This window comes from Tauraco erythrolophus, chromosome 20 (assembly GCF_009769465.1).
Source record: "Tauraco erythrolophus isolate bTauEry1 chromosome 20, bTauEry1.pri, whole genome shotgun sequence".
Classification (NCBI taxonomy): domain Eukaryota; kingdom Metazoa; phylum Chordata; class Aves; order Musophagiformes; family Musophagidae; genus Tauraco; species Tauraco erythrolophus.
In genome coordinates this window covers 7063901-7085458 of record NC_141484.1, presented here as the reverse complement: position 1 = coordinate 7085458, position 21558 = coordinate 7063901, and the positions used below count along the sequence as shown (strand labels likewise).

Below are 21558 nucleotides of genomic sequence, written 5' to 3'. Positions count from 1 at the left end.
GATTATGGCTTTATGATACACCACCAGCTGCTGAGCTTCAAATATCACCCAAGGCTTGTGGTTCTTTCCAGGCACCCTAAAATTAGTCATGAGTTAGCTTTACGAGTGTGAACTTGCCTCACGTGGCCAGTAAATGGAACACTTTCAGACATTTGAGTTAATCATTGAGGTGAGTTAGACAGAAGGATCTAGCTTCCTGGGATGCAGCATTAGGTGCAAGTAGAAAAGGATCTGTTCTCTTCTGCAGTATTTTGAATTAAGATACAGATTTAACAGTAATGTCTACAAATGAGTAAAAACAGACAGATGAAAGGACAAGCACCGACATAAATTGTAGGGAGAAGTCACCCAGTGACACACTGGAGCAGATTCTCCAGAAGAAGGCAGCTCCACGTACTAAGTGAACATAAGTAACACATTCTATGAACAGTCAAGACCTTCAACAGCCCCACAGCATTTATTAAACACTCTTACAAGTGGCAGCAGGTGATCCCCGTGCCTGAGCACTGACCACGTGCGCTTTACGAGCAAGAAAACAAAGTCCTAAACTGGTATCTTCAGTGCTAGAATATTCTTGTCCTTGGATGCCAGTCCAGCAGGAGCAGCCTGTCCCAGCCACTCCGTCCCTACGTGATGCAGGAGGCTCAGAGCATGGTGACCAGTTTAAAGCTTCCTACTTCTGTGGTGGGGATGACATTGATAAAGGTTTTGTAAAGAACTGCTCCTTTGGGCAGACGACAGATCACTTCCCTGCTCTCGCTGCTGCGGGGAAGAGGTACGTAGACCTCTTTGGTGTATCTCACAATCCCATCTTCCAGGGCATAGAGCGTCTTGTTACGGCCCATCCCCACCTGGAAGAGTATGAGGAGAGTTAGAGAGGAAAGGCTGGAGGTCCACCACTACAGCAGATCTCGCCATTGGTCTGCCTCATTTGATATCCTGGCTTCAACAGCATCTGTTGCTTTGTATTTTAAACTAAAAGAAAACCACACTATTTGCTTCCAGCAATCAGTATGCAATGGTGCTCGTGGCAAGGGCGGAGATACCAATTCCACCCTGAAGTACAAGAACCCAGTTAGGTTACAGAGGTGTTTGAGGATACTCATAACCTCCAGGCCTTTCCTCAGTCACATGGGCACAGGTGTGACTGAGCGGGCTCCATGACTAAGAAATACCAGGTAATGAAACTGAATTTCAGGATTATTTAGAACACAGGGAAGACCATTAAGAACTAGCTTGAAAGAGAGGAGGCACTGAGTGCAGGACTCTGTCGTGGGCTGCTGTTCTCTGAGGACCAAGGAAGAGATGGAAAAGCAACTTACCTGAGCCCCTGGATGCCAGCGTATCAACCGCTGCGTTGCCAAAATGTTGCCTGCGTGCACGAACGCACCTGCAGTGGAGTGACAGAGTCAGACTGCAGAGAAATGGAGCTCCTTGAAGCCCTGGCAGCACACAAACAGTTCCAGGACTTACAAAACCCAGCTTTCTTTGGGAATTTTCTAAGGAACAATTACGTCAAGTGCTAAAAGCACATAAACAAAAACGCTGTTAGCAGGAAATAAAGGACAGTTGGTATACAAGGGCGAAAAGCAATTCTGGTCTTTGAAAAGATTACTTCTCGGGCACAAGACGTTTTCTGGTTGCTGAAGGCATTTGTTTTATTACCTCTTACACCGGTATGTTTTCATCAGCAAAGGTAATAATTATGAAGCACTCAGCTGCCAGAATCTGTACTTTGGCTTCTGCTAAGCCTCGTTAATTCTCCCCTTGGTAAACACCTAAAAAGCCCAGCTTTTCAGCACAGCGTGGGGGGAAGTGCACTTAAGTTATGAGGTGTCCTGCAGCGCACCCTCCTCCCAGGCGCTTCGCAGAGGCCAAGTGAGAATCAAAGAACGTTTTCTGTAGCCAATTTCGGCTGGCCGCTCGCCGGAGGCTGACTCACCCTGCCCTTCTGCTGGCTGTCCTTGCTCACAGGGTTTCACGGAACCCCCCCCTTCCTTTCTCTTGGAAGAGTGCCCTGGCCACCTCCTACTGGCACCCATACCAGGGGAGAAGCCGTGAAGAACCCAGCAAAAGGCAGATAAGACTCAGCAGACGCTCAGACGTACCTTCTACTTTCTTGAATCCGTAGCGCTTCCCAGAGCTGCGCCCACCTAAATTTTTTGAGCTGCTCCCACTTTTCTTAGAAGCGCATCTGACAGCAACCAGGCTTGTTTGAGGAGTAGTCAGAACTAAGTTGGGAGCAAGAACAAGAACAAAAATATCAGCTGAAAAAAACTAATACATGTGCTTTCTTTTTTCATGTTTAAAGGACGACAGTTAATACAGGCTTTAAAACTAAAGATGAAGGCTCTGAGGGAAAAAACTACTTCCAAGATAAATCATAATTTGACCACCATTGCCTAAGCGCCCTGCAAGGAGGCCAAATCTCAAGTACTGCTGCTGCCCAGGAAGGACTAGAACAATGTTAAAGGACGTGCAGAAATTCCTGTTTCAGCAAGGCCTTGTAAAATGAGGCACAGAAGTTACTGGTTGCTGTGGATTGGCCTGATGTTGCTTTGAGAACAGACAAGTTGTAATCTGTTTTGGTTTCCCCTTCGATTGAACAGCATTTACTTACACAGCAATATTCTGAAATCTTACAAATGACAAAACTCCAATTCAGGACAATATATAAGCATATATAAGATTGCTGAACATACTGATCGAAGCATCTTGTGCAAATTCTTGAGTTACAATCAGGACAAGTCAAGGAAAAAAATAATCAGTTGTTACAAACACTGTCTCTGGAACACAAAATATTGACACCACAAACTTCTTCCTTAAACAAAAGGCACTGACAGAAAACATACTGGTTTTCTTACCAAGAAAGCTGACCCTCTCATGAACCTCTGTTAAAAATGGTTCAGGTATAATTAGTTGTTTTTAAAAAACTCCTCAGTACCTCCTTTCAAGCAGTCAGAGCCGATTTTTCTGAATCCCTCTATTCAACCTCTTAAGCAGCAGGTTAGTACGGAAGAGTGGTTATCATAACACTCTTGTTTCCTTAACCTGAGTGAAACCACTGGATTACTCTGATGGTAATTAAATTACAAACACTCAGAGCTAGAAATATTGTGGAGAAAAGGGTAATTGCTCTACAAAGAGCCACTAATTTCAGAAGCTTACCCATCAAGTAAAAGAAAGGCTCTGAGACTTGTCAAACTAGAGGGAAGCAGGCAAAGATGAATGGGAGTTACAGTTGCATATACACAAATTCTAAGCCATAGTCCAGTTAACTTTTATCCAAAAAACTCCAACGGGTTGATTCCAGGGTTACATTTTGTGTTGCACGAAAGAGTTTGCTAGCAGAAAAATGAACCTCAAAGCATCAGCAGTGATCTAGAGAAAACTGGGACAGAGTTTGTAACGCGATTGAAGTCACGTTGGAAATCAGTCGAAAAACTTCACAATTACCATGTCCCACAAAAGAAACCATGCGGATATTTCTGCTGCGACACTTCTAGACTTAAAAAAGGGATTTTTAAAGGCTGCTGACTATCGCGCTGCCAAAGCGGAGAGCGGCACCCCGTGCTGCTTAGTCTCTACCGGCACGCGCGAGTACCGGTTTTATAACGACGCGTTTCCACCCTGCGGGCAGACAGGCAGCAGCACAGGGGTCTGGGCAGCCCCCGCGCTGGGAGGCTGGCGAGGCCCGAAGGGGTAAAGCGCAAGTTGCGCCAAGAACCGCCCAAGGCCCCTCCCGCACGAACGGCCCCGCCAGGCGGCAGCGCTCGGGCCTGAAAGCGGCCCGAAGGAAAGGCGAAGGCCTCGTCCCCGAGCTACCGGCAGCGGCCTCCCCGAGGCACCCGCTCCCCAGGGCACCCTCCCGCCCCGCGGCCGGGCCCCTCCCAGCCCGCAGAGGGGCGAAGCCGACGGCGGGACTAACCCCTCACTCACACAGCCGCCCCAGCGCCGCCATTTTCCCCAGCGCCACCTCCTCTTCCTCTTCCGGTGGGCGGGCGGAGCGCGCGCCGCTGCCGGCGGTTGGTTGGTCGGCGCGCGCGCCTGCGCATGAGTCCGCACCAACCGCCGCCAACCGCGCGCGCGTTTCGACCAACCGGCGCCCGCTCGAGCCCGGTGCCGCCGTCCGCGCGGCTGCCCCGCGGCGGGGCGCGATGGCGGAGAGCGACGAGGAGGAGCTGCCCACCCTGGCCTCGCTGCTGCAGCCGCCGCCGCCCGGCGCGTTGGGCCGCCCGCCGCCCCCTGCTCCCGCTCCCAGGGCGGACAGGGCGGCGGAGGTTGTCGTGGTGATGAGCAGCGGGAGCGAAGAGGAAGAGGAGGATGAGGTGGTGGAAGTCGTCCCTCTGTCTGAGAGGATCAAGAGAAGGGTGGACGCGAAGAGGGAGGCGGCTCTTGAGCCCCCGCGGCCGGGCGGTGGGGACGCGGCGCGGGAAGCTGCGCTCCGTGCTGGCGGCGGCTGGTTGGGGCCTGGCGGCGCGGGGCCGCGGGCGGCGCTGGTGCCGTCCGGAAACGTGTCCTGTGGTAGCCAAAAGGGCGCGCAAGGTGCCGAGCAGTCCTCGTGCCCTCCGCTGGCCCCTCAGCCTGACCCCGCAGGCCAGCCCAGTCGGCCCCTGGAGAGCAGAGCGAGCCCAGAAGCATCCCCCCCTCCCAAGAAGCCAAAACACAGTCAGAAGGAAAGGGAGGCGATCTGCCAGGCGTCGAGGCAGAGGAAGGAGCAAGAAGCACGGAGGAAGGAGCAGAAGCAGGAAAAAGAGAGGAGGAAGGCCCTTGCCAGGATGCTGAAAGCTCAGCGACCAGGGGAGTGCCAGAAATACATAACGGTGGTGCTGGATCCAGGTACTGGTACTCGCAGCCTGCATCCGCCTTGTATTGACTGTCAGCTCTCCCCGTGGAGGCCTGACCCGTGCGTCAATCTCAGGTCTCTTACAGGTAGAAGGTGGAGGACAGATCCTTAGTGCTTTGCAGGCTGCAAATTATTCCTGTGTTGTTGAGAGTCAGGCTGTTCCCTGCAGCATCACTTGGAGGAGAAAGACTGTGTTGTCTCAGGTGTGCGAGTAAAATATTGATGTTCTGGCCCTTTTCTTACTCTGTTATTTGCACACATTAGTAATTACATTTAACAACCCAAGTAAACACCCTGTAATCTTCTCCCTGCCTCAGAGGTCTGAGTGGAGGCACTGGTTTGAGTGAATTATAAACAGACTGCTGGTCTGGCTGTTTGTTTTCGTATCTGGACAGATGGAAGAAGGAGAGGAATGGACAGAAGAACCAAATGTCCTGATTGTGCTTCGCTTGGAGGAGTGTTTGTCCATGGTTCGCAGCTACAAACAAGTGAGAGTGCTCATGACTTTTGTGCTCTTGAACATGCCTTGCTGAAAAGGTGGTTTGTCATCCCTCTTCATGGCAGGAAGGTTTTGATGTGGAATGGAGCCATGGTTCCAGTAAACCAGAAATCTGTTTTTAGAAGCTGATAATGGATCAAAACCACTGGGGTTGTATAATGCAAAGTTCTGTCAAGCTTTCTTTCCTAGTTACAATTTTTCATAGATATTTGAAGAGGTAACGTTATCAGATCAAGTGAGATTTTTTTTTTTTTTTAATTTTTGGGTTTTATTTCTTTCTGCCATAATTTTATACTAGATCAAGTATTGCCTGCTTGTCCCTGAAGAGATACATGAACAGACATTTTCGTCTGCAGACCCAGCTGCAAAATCAGAGCCATAGGTTGCTGTGCTTGCACGTGTGCCTCAGAATGGTTTAACTCCTTTTTTCCATTGATCTTTGCAGGAGTCCCAGGGCTGTACAGAAAGACAGAAGGACACCCTACAGAGCTATGTATCTCATGTGATGGAGAAAATGCCTGGGAAAATTCCAGCACTGACAGTAGTTGGAGTAGAAAATTATTTCAGGTTAAACTTTTTTTCCCTCCAAATGTTTCTGTGTTGTCTCTGGCCTTGAAAAATACCATAGGTATTTACATTAATTCCTTCTAGCAAAGACAGGAGCATAAGAGGTGTTTCTACCCAGAACTGCTCCACAATTTGTTATATAGAAATGGAAGCAAAGGTCCATCCAGCCTGTCACCACAGTGACCAATGGCAAATACCAGGGGAAGAGCATGAGCTCCCAGTCTTACTTTACTACTCTTAGGTCTCTCAGAGTTCAGTCAAAAAAGAGACTGCAACAGGCAGCACTGAGTGGAAACCAAGAAGAAGAACAGGGAAAACAGAGAAAAAAGAAAGTTAAGGATTCTGACATGGAAATAACCAGAAAGGACGTGGAAGATGTGAGTACTTTTAAAACAGGCAGGCAGCCATCATCTCATGTTGTCTGCCATTGTCTGAACGTTTGACCCAGTCACACACTTTCTTGGATGGGAGGATTCAGCCCTTGTTAGTCTGTGGACAGAGCTCTGTGGGTTCAGTTCCCCACTGCTCAGGTACGTACCTGCTCTCCCACGGACTGACGCGTCTTGTTCACCTTGATCCTGGGCAGTGAATTGTCAGTCTCGGTCAGCGTCCTTTGCCCTTGCCCTTGGTGGCCTGTTGGCAAAGCACATCAGCCCTGCCCTGGGCTGGGTGGCCTGTGTGTAACAAGAGCCTGTCAGTGAGGAGCTGCAGCAGCTGGAATGCTGCTAAACTAATATTAACCAGCAGGAGATGGGCTGCCCCCAAGTACTTCGGTGCCTTAAATTAACTGTTACCAAAGTGGGGAGAGAGTGGATGCTCTTAACCTATAGCAAGATGTTGTGACCCTTTTTTTGTTTCAGACAAGAGTGGGGTTTCGTGTGAAAAGATTAATTGTTCCATTTGTTGTTTCCAATGACGTTTACAGGCCTTGATTGATCTGCAGCTGGACAAATATGTTCAAGTCAGCCCTTTTGAGAGCTGGGAGGCACTCGGAGAATTTGCCACTATGTTCACAAAAGCTGTAGCTGAAGCACCGTTCAAGTGAGTAAGCAGATGGAGTTTGGTCATATCCTCTTTGGAGAGGCTGCGCTTTCACGGTTAATGGGAGGCAATAGCAGGTATGCAGCTGTACTTCACTACAACACACTAGAATGATTTTTAAAGGAGCAGGCGACACAGAGCAGCTACTAAGGCAGGTCCTTCAACGCAGGGTTAGTTCTTGGAAACTGACGTCCTGCCTGGAGAAGACCCTGGTTTCACACTGGAGCCTCGACATCAAGTAAAGCTCCTGTTCTCAGTTTGATTTTTAGGAGTGGGGAGGGAACACAAGTAGGGTTGGGCTCTTACAGCACCAGGTTTTCCTCTTCGGTGTGTAACCAAGAGCGATGTTACTGAGAATGAACCATCCCTGAGCTGTTTCCATTGGTAAGGAAGGACAAGTGTGTTGCACAGCAATAGCTGAGAAAGCCATCTTGCACAGTCTCATGCAATCCTAGCATTCCTATCACAGCAGCTGCTGTTTTACATCCCAGCCATGAGAAGAGATGAGATGTCATTAAAAATGACATGTAAAAGTGTTTTATTACGGTTGACAGTCAGAAAGTGAATCCTTGTTTGCCACTTTGTTTGTGTGTTGACTTGAGTCAGGATTACTCCCAAGTATGGGACTGCTTCTTTTTCAGTAGGAAATCTAGATCTTAAACAAGGAAATTGGTAATGCATGTGAAGAAAATAGAGGAAAATGTTTAGTGTTTACTTTGATGCCAATGGTGTCTACAACAGCACAGAATGAGAGAAATGGCTCTCTACCTCTAGCTGTGTGACAACAGATGCAGGGATAGGATTTTCTTCATAGCCTCACTGTCTCATTTGCTCTCCCATTTTTTGTTCTCCCTAGGCGAGCTCGAGAGAAGACGGAGTTCCCTTTCTACTTAGAGAAGGGCTGGTGCGGAGGGGTGAAGGTGGATCGTTCCGGAAAGGGTCTCTTTGAAGTTTGGAAAAGGCAGATACAACAATTTAACCGGGTCAGCCTCGAGATGGCTGAGGCTATTGTGTCTGCTTACCCTTCTCCTCGGCTTCTGACCCAGGTAAGGATGCCTCAGGAATAGCCAGTACTGTGTGCAGCCAGCCAGCTAAGGTAAAGAGCGGAAGAAATAATTTCATTGGTATTAAATTTGACACCACGATTCTATACGAGCTGTTTGGTAAGGTAGTGAAGGAACTGATTCCTTGGCACCCGTTGCTTTGACTTTACAGAGCAGACTACTGAGGGAGCAGTATTGGTTCCACATCAGCGTCTAAGCTCACAAACGAGATCTGGGGAGAGTCAAAGTGAAAAATGAGCGTACGTTATGGAAGGGTAGAGCAGCCATGGGTACATAGCTTTGATTATTTTTTTTGAGCAATAGATGCAAATGGATGATATCGTTGTTCCTTCGTGTTGCTTTTAGGCCTATAGCAGATGCTCCTCAGACCAGGAGCGGGAAAACATGCTGGCTAATATCCCTGTGCACCGTGGTGATGGCGTGACAGCCACCTCCCGGCGGATCGGACCAGAACTCTCCCGACGTATCTATCTGCAGATGACTTCCCATGATCCTGATCTCTACTTGGATTGCACTGGGTAGCCCTAGGGAATGAGGATTTTACTGTTTGCTTGGTTGAAGTATTCAACTCCCTTCTGGAAAGAGGTGCTTAGGTAATAGAGTCACTGATCCCAGTTTAAAGAGTCAAAACTTTATTGTGGTCAAGACTTTATTGTAGCAGCAGAAGGTTGGATAAAATTGCTGAATGGCTGGACCTTACATGAGAAAGATGGTGAACATCTTCCATAAGAGCGTGAGTTGGACACAGCTTATAGTACTGATAGTTCCTTTTATTTATCTTCCTAGAAAATAAATAATTTTGCATAATTATAACGATCTTTGCTTCTTAACATGCCGTCTTAAATATAGATAGGTATGTCATGTGTCGAAAGGAATACTTGGTACTGCTATCCTAAAGTGCAAGTAGTCATCTTCTCTCTCCAGCATGAGAAATCCTAATGCTAAAAGCAACGTGGTGCTGCCCCCCCAGCACCCGCTCCAGTGAGGTGGAAGAACTTCACCTCACAAAACAGACTCTCAGTTTTCCCGTTGTGGCAGATGGCAATGAGTAAGACTAATTTTCAGACATAAATTTAGACTGCCCTGATTCAGTCTCCAGATGGCTTAATCTATAGAGGGTCTTGAAATCTGATTATATGCGCTGGAATTATGAGGTCTAACCAGTTGGCAGAAAAAGCTTTCTTTTAATTAGATTGGGGAACATGCTCGCCTGTCCGCGAAGCCGTTAGCACTTGCGCGCACGCAAGGACGGTTGAGGTCTGACAGCAGCACTTACCAAGATGGGAGCTAAGAGTAAATTAACCCACACCCGATGTGTGGAAGTCACCCTTTGGAACCACACTGCACCACTGGCTACACCAGCTTCAGGCATTCCGCAGGAGCCTTGCCTGGCCAGCGGCGCGCTCCTGACCTGAGCTGATAAATAATCTCGTTATCCTGGCGTGCATGAACTGGAGCAGCACACTCCTGGATGGCAGAGGATTCCTGCCTGACGCTGGCAGGAACGTCTGCAGGGAGGAAACGTCGCTTTGCATGTTGTTTGCCATGTTTCCCAACATTCTGGATAGCAAGTAAGGACCTTTTAAAGAAGGTGATGAGTTAGATACCAAGAGCAAAGCCTAAAGCTGTTTCAAGGAAGCTTAGAAAACGCGTACTGCTAAGCCAGCGCTGGGCAGCCTGTCCTTCCTTTTATCCGATATTCACGCTGCCGCTTTTTCCTGCGTGGTGCTCGGTGAACCAATCTTACCATTAAGTTACAAAAAGGTGAAGGCTTAGTGATTCAGTGATGACCTCGGCATGAAATGCTATAGGTGATTTCCTTATGGCACTGCTCTCATCAGCAATGATCCCAGGTTTTAGAAGAGAGGGAGCGATCCGGTGACTAATGTAGGCATGTCTCAGTGGAGCCTGTCACACGGGCATTCTCTGAAACCTGCACTTATGTCGTCTGTACGCTTCCTTTTAGTACTCATAAAGCCCTTATGACGAATTTCTGTTTGGTTTTCTCCGTAAGGAAATCATTAATAATTGACAGGCGAGTTTTCTCTCGCTGCAAACCGCCAAACCTCCCAGCCTTCCCACCAGCCCCGAGGCAAAGCCCTTCTCTGCCCGCCGGCCCCAGCGTGTGACGCTGCCACAGTGCCACCCAGTGCCACCTGCCACCGCTGCAGCCGCCAACCGGCCGCTGTCTGTCCTGGGGGCGTCTCGGGCACCCCCCTCCCGTTGCAGACACAAAACCAGTCTGCAGACTGGCCTGAAGCCCTTCCTAAGCTGTAGCTGCTTTGCTGGCACTAGCTGGTTAAAATGTGCGCGCTCAGAAATCATTTTTAGCCGTTTCTAAACAATCTGGTTAAAAATAAAACTGCGTTAGCAACATAAACATCCAGTTCAGACAAATTGCTGCGAAAACTGTTGTATTGAAAATTTTCAGCTCCTTTCCATAGTACATCAGCTTCTTTGCTCCAACATGCAGATGCACAGCCATCCTACACACTTGTAATTGGTCCTGGAGTGGGCCTTAGTATATTATTCCCATACAGCTGCATCACCAATTTTAGCACAAACAGAAATGAGAGCAAGGAACGGATATGTATTAAAAACCTTCTACCTCCAGGATGGAGCTCTAGGTACCTAGGTAACGCAAGGGCTGTTTTTTTCTGCTCCTAGAGACTGGTGGCTTTCTGGATCTCACAATCTAGGTGAACATCCCTCAGAGGTAAGAAGTAGATTAACATGGGCAAATAATGGGAGTTACAGGCCAACTGCGAAACATGCACAGCAAAGATGATACAAACAATAACTCTGCTCTGGGTGGAGTGGACCAGCAAACCAATGCTGACGGATTAAAAGCAGTTTCATCAGAACACAATTCCATAGGAATTCTGGCTGCGTAGATGGTGGAGGGAGATGCTGACGAAGCAAGTGCCCGTCCAGGACAATCACTGCTGCGAGTTCTGTTGTAGCATATTTTGCAGGGTTTTATGGTTTTGCAGAGCAGCTAACACGTCCTCGTAGAGAGTGTTCACGCTGATGCACAGAGGTTGATGTTGCAGCTCCGTCAGCTTGCAGGCGGCCAAAGTACAGAGGACGCACAGCAGCAGGAAGAGCAGGACCCGCAGCACGGACCGCGACCAGGAGTGCTTGTGCCGGGGCGGCTGAGCGGGACGAGAACTGGAGGCAGGCTCTGTCGTGAGAACATTTACGAGATAGAGAATGTGAGGAATTAACCAAATACCTTTAACAGTCAACATTCAGAAACAAGCTGTTCGGGTAAGGTACTTTAGCCTGTGCTGCAGTTGTCTTTTGTCACAAATTTTCATCACTGAACTCTGATTAATAAACAGATGCACAGGATCGACCTGTTTAGATTTAGTTTCACGAGTGGCAGCAAAAAGGGTGTAAAGCACCTCTGTGTTGCACAAGATCTGGGTTTGCACATATAGCTCAGTACATCTGAAAAGAGATGAGTGGAGGGACGTTCTCCTTAGGAACAGCTGGAGAACTTTTTGAATCTTGTCATTCAGCAGCTTATTGTCAACACAGCTGAAGGGGAAAAGGGCACAGCAGTAGAGCTTATTAGAAGTCCTACAGGTTCTCCCCCAACTCCCATCATCTCCCAGTACCTGGGCTGCATAAAAGCAAATCTGGCAGGATCAGAATGTGATGAAGATGGAACTTGATGCAATCTCACCCAAAATGGATACTACTTACTTCGGGTCTGCACGGTTTCTTTTTTAGTTTTCTTTTCCATCTCCTGTTTCGCAGCTTTCTGAGCATCGTACTCCCGTCTTCTGCGTTCCTTTTCTTCTGCCTTCTCTCGCTTCCGCAGTTCCCTCTCTTGAGCCTCCTTTGCTCGCTGTTCTGCTTCACGCTTCTTCTCCATTTCTGGGGATTCATAGGAAGTTTTTTCCTGTTATCTAAAGGGTTGTCATTGCCGCCTTTCTTATTACCTGCTTATCTGCTCCCAACTGGAAGAAGGAAACCAATCAAATAACTATCCTCTTTTTTTATCTTTAGTTTTGGGGGTTTCTTATTTTATTATTACATACCTTGCATTTTGCTCCCTCTGAATTAGGCTTCCCTTAAAATAAATCCTGTGCTCTTCTTTCATATTTTTATAGGTAACTTATAGCACATTCCATCTAGAGATCAAGACATTATTCAGGCAAGAAACCGCATAGTTGTCCCCCACTATTTTTCTCCCTCCAGCCCTTCTACCCTACTACTCCCTGAGCCCTCAGGATTTTGACAGTTACAAGTATTTGTTAGATGGAAATTTGTTAGATGGCAATCAGTGTGTTTGGGCATGTGAGAGAGACCAAGAACACTCCTCAGCAGAAAGCTCGAGGGCTCTGTCCTTACCTCTCTCTGCTTGGAGCTTCCGTTGCCGTTGTCGATCCTGCTCAGACTGGATCGCTTTCATGTGCTGCAGTACCTTCAAGGTCCAAGAAAACAACCTGAGGTCTCTGCAGGAGGCTTGTTGCACAGTCAGTTCAAAACAGAACAGCTGGAGTGTAGCTGAGGACAGTCACCTGGGGCTGGCCACCAACCTGACTCACCTCTTCAGGTACAGCTCTGAGGAGAAAGAGCTCGCACCTTCCCGCATGAATCTTTCCAGTTAAGAAACAGATCTTTCCATTAAAAAACAAATGTGGCAAACTGGTGCTAGCCACTACAGAGGATCACAAAACACTTCTCTATACCTAAGCCTTTAGTTTGCCAGAACTTCTCCAGAGATTTTTGTACTCTGGACTATAAGCCTAGACATGGATTATTTTGTCTGATTATGCCTCCACTTTCTTGGCAACCAGCATTTAGTCCTCTCTGAACTCCAGTAAGGGAAGAGAAGCCTGCTCAGCCCAGTGTTTGCTTTCTACAGGCACAGAAGCAGTGAAGTCCGTGCAGTAAACCTGCACCTCACTGGCTGAAGAAACTTCAAACTGCTGCAGCAGCCACCCAGCTTGCTAAGCAAAAAGGAAGAACCACCTCCAACAAAGCCAAGTAAGGAAAAAGAGAACACAAGCAGATTCCTTACCTTGACAGCAGCCTGCTTACACTGCTTCTCATCCAGACAGTCTCCTGCTACTTTAGCCAGGACAGGATCCAGGGGATTGTCCTTCAGATCCAGCCACTTCAGGTTCTGCAGAAGAGAATGATAATGGGGAGGCTGTAAGAGCACAGGAGTCTTGGAATTATTTAAGAGATCCAAAGCAGAGGCAAAAAACTCCTTAGTTTTCGCATGAATGAAACAGGTACGGAAGACAAGCAGAGAGCTTGAGCAGAGACGTTTTCAATAGACGCGAGAGAATTTCCACTGAGCTGCGATGCAGAGCCAGCTGGATTTCGGAATGGGTAGTCAGCAGGATGGATGCTTTACCAGAGAAATCAACTTGAGAAGGATCACAAGACCCTGGGCTGCATCCCAAAGCTTTACGTAACTTCCCAGTAAACAGTTTTACCTTGAGCTGTGCGAAGCTGACTGGCAGAGTGACCAAACGGTTGTTCAGAAGGTCCAGGTGCTGCAGATTGACCAGGCGGCCAAAGTCCAAGGGCAGCTGCTGAAGCCGATTTTTACTCAAATCTAGTTTCACCAGATGCATCAAACTGCAGAAGTCTGACTAAAACCCAAACACAAACAAAACCCAGAAAAAGCCTGTCAGCACCTTTATGGAGGAACCTCAGCGGGGAGTATGTGGAAATAGCCTGCACCTTACATAAGCCACAAATCCTTAACTTACGACAGAACTGTGACAGAGGAAAATCACTCTCTCTTGCCTTGGAAGAGAGAGGTAGAAAACAGGGACAAACAAGACAGACAAACTGACACGGTGATGTGCAGCAATACAACTGAAATAAACCCAAGTCTCCACTGCTGACGAAACTGGTCTGTATTCACGTGGGGATCCTCTGGCAGGAAGATGCTGCAATCTTCACGCAGTGCAACCCTTTTCTCTCTCCTGCCTCAGCCAAAACCACCGCCAGTACTGACCTGTCCTGACAGCAGAGTCACTCACTCAGCCACCCCAGGGTGGAGAAAATGCCAGCTCCAAACCCCCCGGTGAACCTTTACTGAAGCACTACTTATTGTTTCTAAACATTTCCCAGCAGACTCATCCCACAAAGGCTCTCCAGCACCTTACCGGCAAGGAGATGAGGTTGTTACAGGACAAATCCAATACAGTCGCTTTTGGAAGAGCAGCCTGAAAGAGAAACAAAGCACTAAATCACCGCCGAGGGCCACCCGGACCCTTCTGACACCCGCCGGTCGTGCTCCAGCCTCTGCGGTTTCCCGGTGCCAGTCTGTCCATCCCCCCGCAGCTGCCTCCGGGGTCACGTCGTATCGGGATCGATTTCTGGGTGTAAAAGGGAACGTTTGTCCCGAAACCGACGGGAGTTTCGGCAGCTGCTCGGCCACCGCGACACGAAGCGCCCCTCCGCCCTTTCCACCCGCCGCGGGCGGCTCGGCGGCACCTCCAGAGCATCTGCCTCCCCCCGCTGCCCCTTCCCGGGCACCGAGCTGGCCGAGCCGGTCCCCGGGGCTGCGGCCCCGTCCCCGCCGGGCGGCCCGCGGGCCGGACGCTCACCAGCTCCCGGACCGGCACCTCGTTCAGGTCGCAGAGGCTCAGGTCCAGTTCGTTACCGTCCAGCTTGTCCTTCAGGCTCGGCCCTTTCCCGCCGCCCCGCGACATGGCGACGTCGGCACCGCCGGGGTCCTCCGGGAGCCGAGAAGCGGCGGGGGCGGCGCGGCGCGGCCCGGCCCCGCCACCCACTTCCGCGTCCACGTCCGCGCGGGGCCCGCCAGCCGCGGCGCCGAGCGCGCCCCCTGCCGGCCCGGCGCGCCCCGCCGCCCGAGCGGAGCCCCGCGGCGCCCCCGGGGCATCGGTGCCCCCCCCCAGCCGCCGCCGGCCTTCCCACCGCCCGCGGCCGCCTCGCCAGGCTGCCAGAAGTTCAGCGTCTGGTCTGCGGCCCGCCTGCCGCGAAACGGCCCCGCGACGGGAAGGAGATCGCTCAGCCCCGCGCCCGCGGGCGGGGGGGGTTACATCCAGTCGCACCACCGGTCGCACCCCGCCCCAGGAAAAAAACAAGCGTTTAGTGAAGAATAATCCCAATATAAACACAGAAACCGAGCAATCTGTACCTCGTTTTACAACAGCAGATGCTGCGGCTTCCATCTCTTCGCAGGCTCCGCAGTCGGAGACGGGAATTCCCGTGTTGTTGGGCTGTCGCTCCAAGATGTCTCTCTTCACTGGGAAAAATTTGTGATGAACGTTCCCGGTTTGATGGAAAGGCTGCAGCGCTGCAGGAGCAGAGCGCTCTCCTGCCTCCACTGACCCGCTGTGGAGAAACTCAGGGAAAGAGGAAAGGATTCTGGGGCAGAGCCAAATTAGTATGGCCCAGGAATGGGATTGCAGCGAGTACTAACCTTGAATTTCCTGACCCCTGTGCGAATCCTGATGCACGGGACCTTGCAAGGATGTTTGAATTCCTGCAGCACATCCACCCCGTGGGTGCTTTGGTTAGTCTTGAAGTTGCCAGCAGGTCTCTTCCAACGCCCAGAGATCTGCGCTGGCTCCGCACAGAGGTAACCGACACCGCAGGAGCCTCTGAGCAAAGGCACCCCAAAACTGTGAACAGGGATTTTCCTTGTAGAAAATATAATAAAAATCTGCTTGAGGTTAACGCGCTCCCATCCAGGAGATTATAGAAGTTTCTTGGAGCAGGTTATTGTTCCTCCAAAGGTGAGCCGAAATTACAGAGCCCTTGTTTGAGAACAGAGAGGTTCAGTTGTGCAAGAACCTCTCCTGTGCCTTGGCTTTTCACAAGAAGATTTGGAGGGCAAGGAAGGGCCAGAGCATGACCAGCTCCAGGGATGAGTGGGGAAGCCTTCTGCTGCCCAATTCCCCAGCACGGACTCCAAGGGAGGCAACCGATTGCCCGAGCCCCACGTTACCCCGGTGCAGCGAGGGACTCAGGTGAGGTGCCGTGCAGCTGCACAGCCCCCTGCTCCCCTCCGCAGCTGGGAGGCACCATGCACAGTCCTGCTCCCGAGGGCAGAACCCAAAGGGGCTTTGGGGGGACCCGAGCAAGACCCTCTGCATGGCTGGGAAAGGCCTGTGTCCGTGCAGCGCTGCAGACACCGAAATCTGCGCTTCTGGCCTCGGGGTTAGATGCGTCCAAGAGCCTATGGAAGGGAATGAGGGTGAAGATCAGTTACAAACTGACCTGCTTGTTTGTGATTAACTTGAAGGTAGATTTTTAAACCTTTGTTAGAAAGAAACGGTATCTTATTCGATGGTGTGTGAAGTGTTACCGGTTCAGCCCACCTTTGCTTTGACAATCTCAAATAAAGATAGACAAATGTCAAGGTCACATTAACTGGTGTTTAATTCTTGGTTTAATACCTAACCAGGATTCACCCTGCAGGCTAATGACTGGAACATGGTAAGATCAAACTGAAAGTCAGCTTTATTTTTATTTATTAAAGGTGAGGGGGTTTTGGATCACAGATGATTTTTTTTTTCTCTGTGGTTATACAACACTGGGCACACTTTGATGCTCCTGCAGTAGGACAAAGATAATTGCTCTGTGCTGAAACAGGGAAAGGATAACTTCTGGCCGCGAATGTCATCCAGCCTTACATCAACTGCAGAAAAGCGTAATCTCACCTAGCTGCTGATTTTAGTGGGGCTGACATGTGAATAGAGCTACTGTGCGTGTCTAAAAAGACTTTAAACCTACCTGAGACAGACAAACCCTAACGCGGGGCACGTTTGCATGCTCTGCTAGAGGAAGCCTGCAAGAATATCAGCAAGGAAAAGGGAGCGGGATGAACACTGTCAGTCTAATCCTAAGGATCCTTACTGTGGCCCTGGGGGCATGGGGCACCCACACCAGGCAGGGGCTGGAGATGTTCCCAGACCCTCTGTGAATCGCTGCCCTGCCTTGTCCCGCATCCCCTCTGCTGCCACTGCTGATTCTTCACGTTTCAAAGACAAAAATCTGTCTTCCCCCAAACAAAGAAAACACTCCTGCCACCAAACAAACTCCTTGTGAACAAGTTGCACATCAGGGAAAATCCATTTTCTGGGCTCAAATTTACACGCCAGCCCTTTCATGAGGATTAATTAGCTTTTGGCCAATGTCACAGGCAATGCCCAGAAAGGCTGTCACTCATTTTCCCCAGGGAACGATGTGTGTGTCACCTCTTCTCCTTCAGCATTGGTGCTGCTGCAGCAGAGCAGCGCTGCTCCCACGGCTGGGTGCTCAGCAGAGCTCAGCACCGCAGTGCTCCTCTGCTCTTAGGTGGGGGGATCTCAGGCTGCCCAGCTCCGGAGGAGCTCTGCAGTTCCTCGCTGGTCTCTCTTTCTACTGCAGTAGGGTCCAGGCAGCCAGAGAATACCTAAAGCTGTTAAGAGAGGTAGTAACGGTAATAACTCATTAAGTGGACAAGGCTGGGAATCAATTAGTGACTGACTGGGCTCGGGCACCAAGCACACAAGATGGAGGAAGGTGGAGGTCAGTGGTGTTAGTTGCTTTGCACCAAAGTCCATCTCAGCGAGGGTGCGGGGCTCATCTGGGATGCACGGAAACGCCGGGGCTGGGGTTAGGCGGAAAAAGGCTGATAGGGCAGTTTGGGAAAAAGAGATAGCAGAGGGGGGAGATATTGGGGTGCAGGATTTGGGAGCTGGCACAGATGGGGCAGGTGCCCTGTGTGGCTCTGCGCTGCCAGCTGTGTGCCGTGTGGGGGGGGCCCGCTCTGAGCCCCCATCCCCGCCAGCACACCCTGCTGCTTTCTCCGCTCTCCGTCCCAGCCGGCAGCGCCCGGGCCGGCCGAGAGCCCCGGCGAGCGGCAGCGCTCCGAGGCGGGGCGGGAGCGGGGCTGGAGCCGGGGCGGGCCGCGGTGCGCGCCGCCCCCGCGTTCCGAGCGGCCGGGCGGGCTCCGGTCTCCGGGCTCCGGTCTCCGGGCTCGTGTCGCCGCCGCAGGCATGGCCACGGCGCGGCTGGCAGTGCTGCCCCGCCGCGGGCTGCCCCTCCTGCGCCGGGCGGGCGGGTGGCGGGGGGTCCCGCCGGGCAGGTAGGGACGGGGGGCAGGGTGGGCGCTGGGGTCCGGCGAGAGGGAGCTGCGGGGACTGGGGATGGGGGGGCTATATGGGACAGGGGGCCGTGGGTGAGAGGGTATGGGGGCTACAGGGGATGGAGGGCTATAGAGAATAGGGAGCCATGGGCGAGTGGGGATGGGAGACTCTAGGGGGTGGGGGGCTATGTGGGATGGGGTGTCATAGGAGATGGAGGGCTTCAGGGAGTGGGGATGGGGGCTATAGGGGATGGAGCGCTGCAGGGATGGTGAGATGCGATGGGGGGTTGTAGGGGTAGAGTTTGAGGGGGCTGTAGGGCACAGAGGCTGTAGGGACAGGGATGGAGGATCTAGGGGACAGGGCCTATAGGGCAGCTGCTGAGCGATGGGGGTTTCCAGCCAAATGGGTGGCTGCTTGGAGGGAGGGGCAGGTTCAGCTGGAGGTTTCACTTTCAGTGTGTGGCATGATCCCTTGTCTCCCTAAAACCCCTCCAAAGCAGCAGAAGACAGGCTGTGCATCCCTGGGTCTGCCCACCCCGGCCTGGGAGGGGACCAAGGGCAGGGACAAGCCCCGCACAGTGTGTGCAGGGATGTGAACATGTGCCCAGAACTGAACTTTCTTTGTGCAGCAGCTCCATCTCGATTGCAGTAACGTGAAATGTATCAAACAGCTTCTCTATCCTCCTTCAGCTCTCTGACTTGTGGGCTTTGTTGGGCAGTGTCCCCATCCTCCTGTGGCCATGTGGACTGCTGGGCAGGCAGGGTTGGGGGGGGCATTGGGGTGCCAGCAGGTCCAGGGCACTGAGGAGCTCTGGGGGTCGGGCTAGATCTTTGTCTTGCTTTTGTTCAATGGTGCCTCTTGGAGCAAGTTCATGGGCAGCAAGGGCAACAGGAAAGCAACCGCCTTTAGGAAAGACTTTGATGATGACTTAAGCTGATACTTTGAGCTTAATACTTCCAGGGAGCAACTCCCTTGGGGACTATGGGGAGCTGCCCTTGTTTTCCACACATAGGATCCAGGTGCTTTGTTTCAACTGATTTGAGATTAGGAGTGAGGTGGATGAAGCCCTTAATGGAGTTGAGATTGCCATCTCAAAATCTATTCTTAGGAAACAGGATCAGAAGGGAAGCATGGCAGAGAGTTCACTGCAACTTGGACTCCAGCCCAGAAGTGAAACTGAGGGGCAGCAACACAAAGCACTTGGATAAAAAGAGCATATTTAGAAGAGTAAACTCACTCTAGTAACATTATAAAAAAGTTTATCGAATTCTGCTCCTAGCGTTAAGGGGTGGTATTTATCCTTTGGCAGAGGGGAGAGAGGTGCAGTAGGAAACGTAACCCAAAAGTCAGTGGCAGTAGGAGTCTGAAAGCTCTGGAGACTTGATCCTTCCTCAAACCAGATTGAACAAACAAAAATAGTCAGAACCTGTTAACTCTTTAGTCAACGGGGTTGTTTTAAAGAGGAAGGAAGAGGTAAGGACAGAGCAGGTTAACTTTCACCACCCTGTTATTGCAGTCGTGTTAAATAAAAGACCCAAAAGCTCTTGTTTTGAGGGGAGAAGCTCCTGGTAGATGTCCATGAACAAAGGAACTGGCTGGGAAGTCCAGGAACCTCTCTGAGTATGAACCGTGTGGTCAGGACAGTTCCCGAGCCTTTCATCCGTGTGCAGCGGGATGGCACCGTGGTCGGGTCGGTGTCCGTCACGGCTGGGAAGCAGGAGCTTGCCCGTGTGCTCGGGGAGGGGACAGGGGTTACGCTGAGCTCTGCCTCGTGCTCGTCTCTCATCCCCTCTGATAATTTCTATAGAGACTGGCGAAGAGTTAAAGGTGAAAAATGAAGGTGGTTATCTTGTACCAACAGCTATAAAAGGTTAGTTGAGGCCGGTCAAAGATAAGTACAAATTGCTAGGATTAGGTGAGAGTGCTTGCTGCACTCTGGCTGTTTCTGCTTGCTGCCATCGGGCAGGGGTCCCTTCTGGGCCTGCCAGCGTCCCAGCTGCTCGCTTTGCCTTTCGTGAGGGATTTTTTTCCCTGGGTCTCTGGAGTTTCTCCGTTCTGTTGCGTGGCTGAACTCCGGGGTTACGGAGTTTTGCAGGAGGAGTTGAGTGCTGGGGCTGGCTCATCTGCAGGCACCGTGGGCACTCTTGCTGCTGGAATGTGTTGCCAGCAGAAAGCACGTGCTCTCCAGGAGCGGTGTTTGACCGTCTACGCCAAGACCCGGCAGCAAGCGGAGTTTGGTTTGCTCGGCTCCGGCTGAGGCAGGGGAATGAGCTGCTGTAATGTCAGACCATCAGTCTTGTTTTATCTCCAGCAATACCAGATGCTTCACAGGAGGAGGTGGAGGCTGAATTGCTTGTTTTCTGTTACAAAGATGAACAAAAAGATTATTTCTAAATCCTTTGGACCCTGTCTGTGTAGAGCTGTCTTGGTGCATTCTTTCAGATCAGATACACACATGTGCTGCTGGCTGTAGGTGGGAGGGAGACCCACCCCCCGTGATTTCCAGCGTGATGCTACTGATAACGAATGTACCGTGTGTCTGCCTCGTTTCTCCAGTTCTCAACCCCCGGTGCTTCCAGCAGCCTGCTCTGGTTTATCCCGCAACTCTCGCTCTTGCTGTGGCCAGGAGATAAGGGATATGGGAACGTTGAAGCAAGTGAGAACATCAGACCAGAATTCAGGGAGCTCAAACTAGATGACAGTCTCTTCCCAAGCTCATCAGGATCTTTGCTTCCCTTAATGTGTTCAAGGAAATCGTGTGAGCAGCACTTTGGGAGAGTTAGTGACTCTGGGCTGGGAGTGTGAGATATCTCAGGCCTTAATTTCAAAGCTGCTGATGCTTTCATTTGAAGGTGTGACTGCTTGGGACCTGTTAGAGGAAGCTGTGCGTGTTTTCAGACCATGAGGGGAACCAGCAGTGGTTTCACAGTGTTTTGGAGTGCAGGGCTTTGTAAAAATGTCTTTTACTGCTTTTCGATGTTCTTTCATCCCCATGTTTGGGATAGGGAGGAAGCTGTAGCCATGAAGACTGGAGGTGGAACATCCGTTTGGCTCTGGCTTTGCACCCTCTTGCATTTAGTGTGAAGGTCTGGTTCCTGCCAGGTCAGTGAAACCCATTGACTCTTCAGGCCTGGGAAAAAATTGAGAGAGTGTGACCAGGAAGCCTGATCTGCCTAGGGTTTTGCCAAGACGTGACAGTGTAAAATACCACCCTTCTCATTAGCAATGCAGGGTTGTGCAAGTACCTCTTGAAGACTGGCTGCCAAGAGCAGGAGACTGTTTCAGCCAGACGTTTTGGATTTCGATTGAATTTTCTGACAATCTGAATTTTCTAATAATTTTTCCTCCCCTCTCCAGTCTCCTTTTGCAGTGGGGTTTTGGGGTTTGTTTTTCAATCACACAGTAGAAGAACATGTTGGACCAAATTTTTTCCCAATTAGTTCCTCGGGTGGTATCACCAGAGGA

The 21558-nt window shown here is 50.8% G+C and overlaps 4 protein-coding genes across 5 annotated transcripts in view; 2 read left to right on the top strand and 2 right to left on the bottom strand.

Moving 5' to 3' along the window:
- Positions 1-438: 438 nt before the first annotated feature.
- MRPL27 (mitochondrial ribosomal protein L27) lies at positions 439-3986 on the bottom strand. Its single transcript, XM_086624111.1, has 4 exons — positions 3940-3986; positions 2109-2231; positions 1323-1390; positions 439-851 (listed from the first exon to the last, which is right to left on the bottom strand). The coding sequence occupies exons 1-4, from the start codon at positions 3959-3961 to the stop codon at positions 645-647; spliced, it is 420 nt and encodes a 139-aa protein (XP_086480237.1). The 5' UTR covers positions 3962-3986; the 3' UTR covers positions 439-644.
- Positions 3987-4157: 171 nt separating this feature from the next.
- Positions 4158-8594, top strand: EME1 (essential meiotic structure-specific endonuclease 1). The gene is made up of 8 exons (XM_086624326.1): positions 4158-4839; positions 4922-5049; positions 5242-5334; positions 5791-5912; positions 6163-6289; positions 6838-6953; positions 7810-7999; positions 8363-8594. Exons 1-8 carry the CDS (start codon positions 4158-4160, stop codon positions 8537-8539), a joined length of 1635 nt encoding a protein of 544 aa, XP_086480452.1. The 3' UTR covers positions 8540-8594.
- A 2153-nt stretch (positions 8595-10747) lies between these two features.
- LRRC59 (leucine rich repeat containing 59) lies at positions 10748-14730 on the bottom strand. Its single transcript, XM_086624043.1, has 7 exons — positions 14602-14730; positions 14158-14217; positions 13477-13635; positions 13053-13157; positions 12380-12452; positions 11729-11902; positions 10748-11201 (listed from the first exon to the last, which is right to left on the bottom strand). Exons 1-7 carry the CDS (start codon positions 14704-14706, stop codon positions 10957-10959), a joined length of 921 nt encoding a protein of 306 aa, XP_086480169.1. The 5' UTR covers positions 14707-14730; the 3' UTR covers positions 10748-10956.
- A 3273-nt stretch (positions 14731-18003) lies between these two features.
- The window catches only part of ACSF2 (acyl-CoA synthetase family member 2), a 38095-nt gene continuing 34540 nt past the window's right edge, over positions 18004-21558 (top strand). The window contains exon 1 of one of the 2 annotated variants that reach the window (XM_086623985.1): positions 18004-18068. In XM_086623985.1, coding sequence (XP_086480111.1) covers positions 18004-18068 — 65 coding nt within the window. Of the gene's footprint in view, positions 18093-21558 lie in introns of both variants that reach the window. The other variant, XM_086623984.1, reaches the window with a different exon arrangement.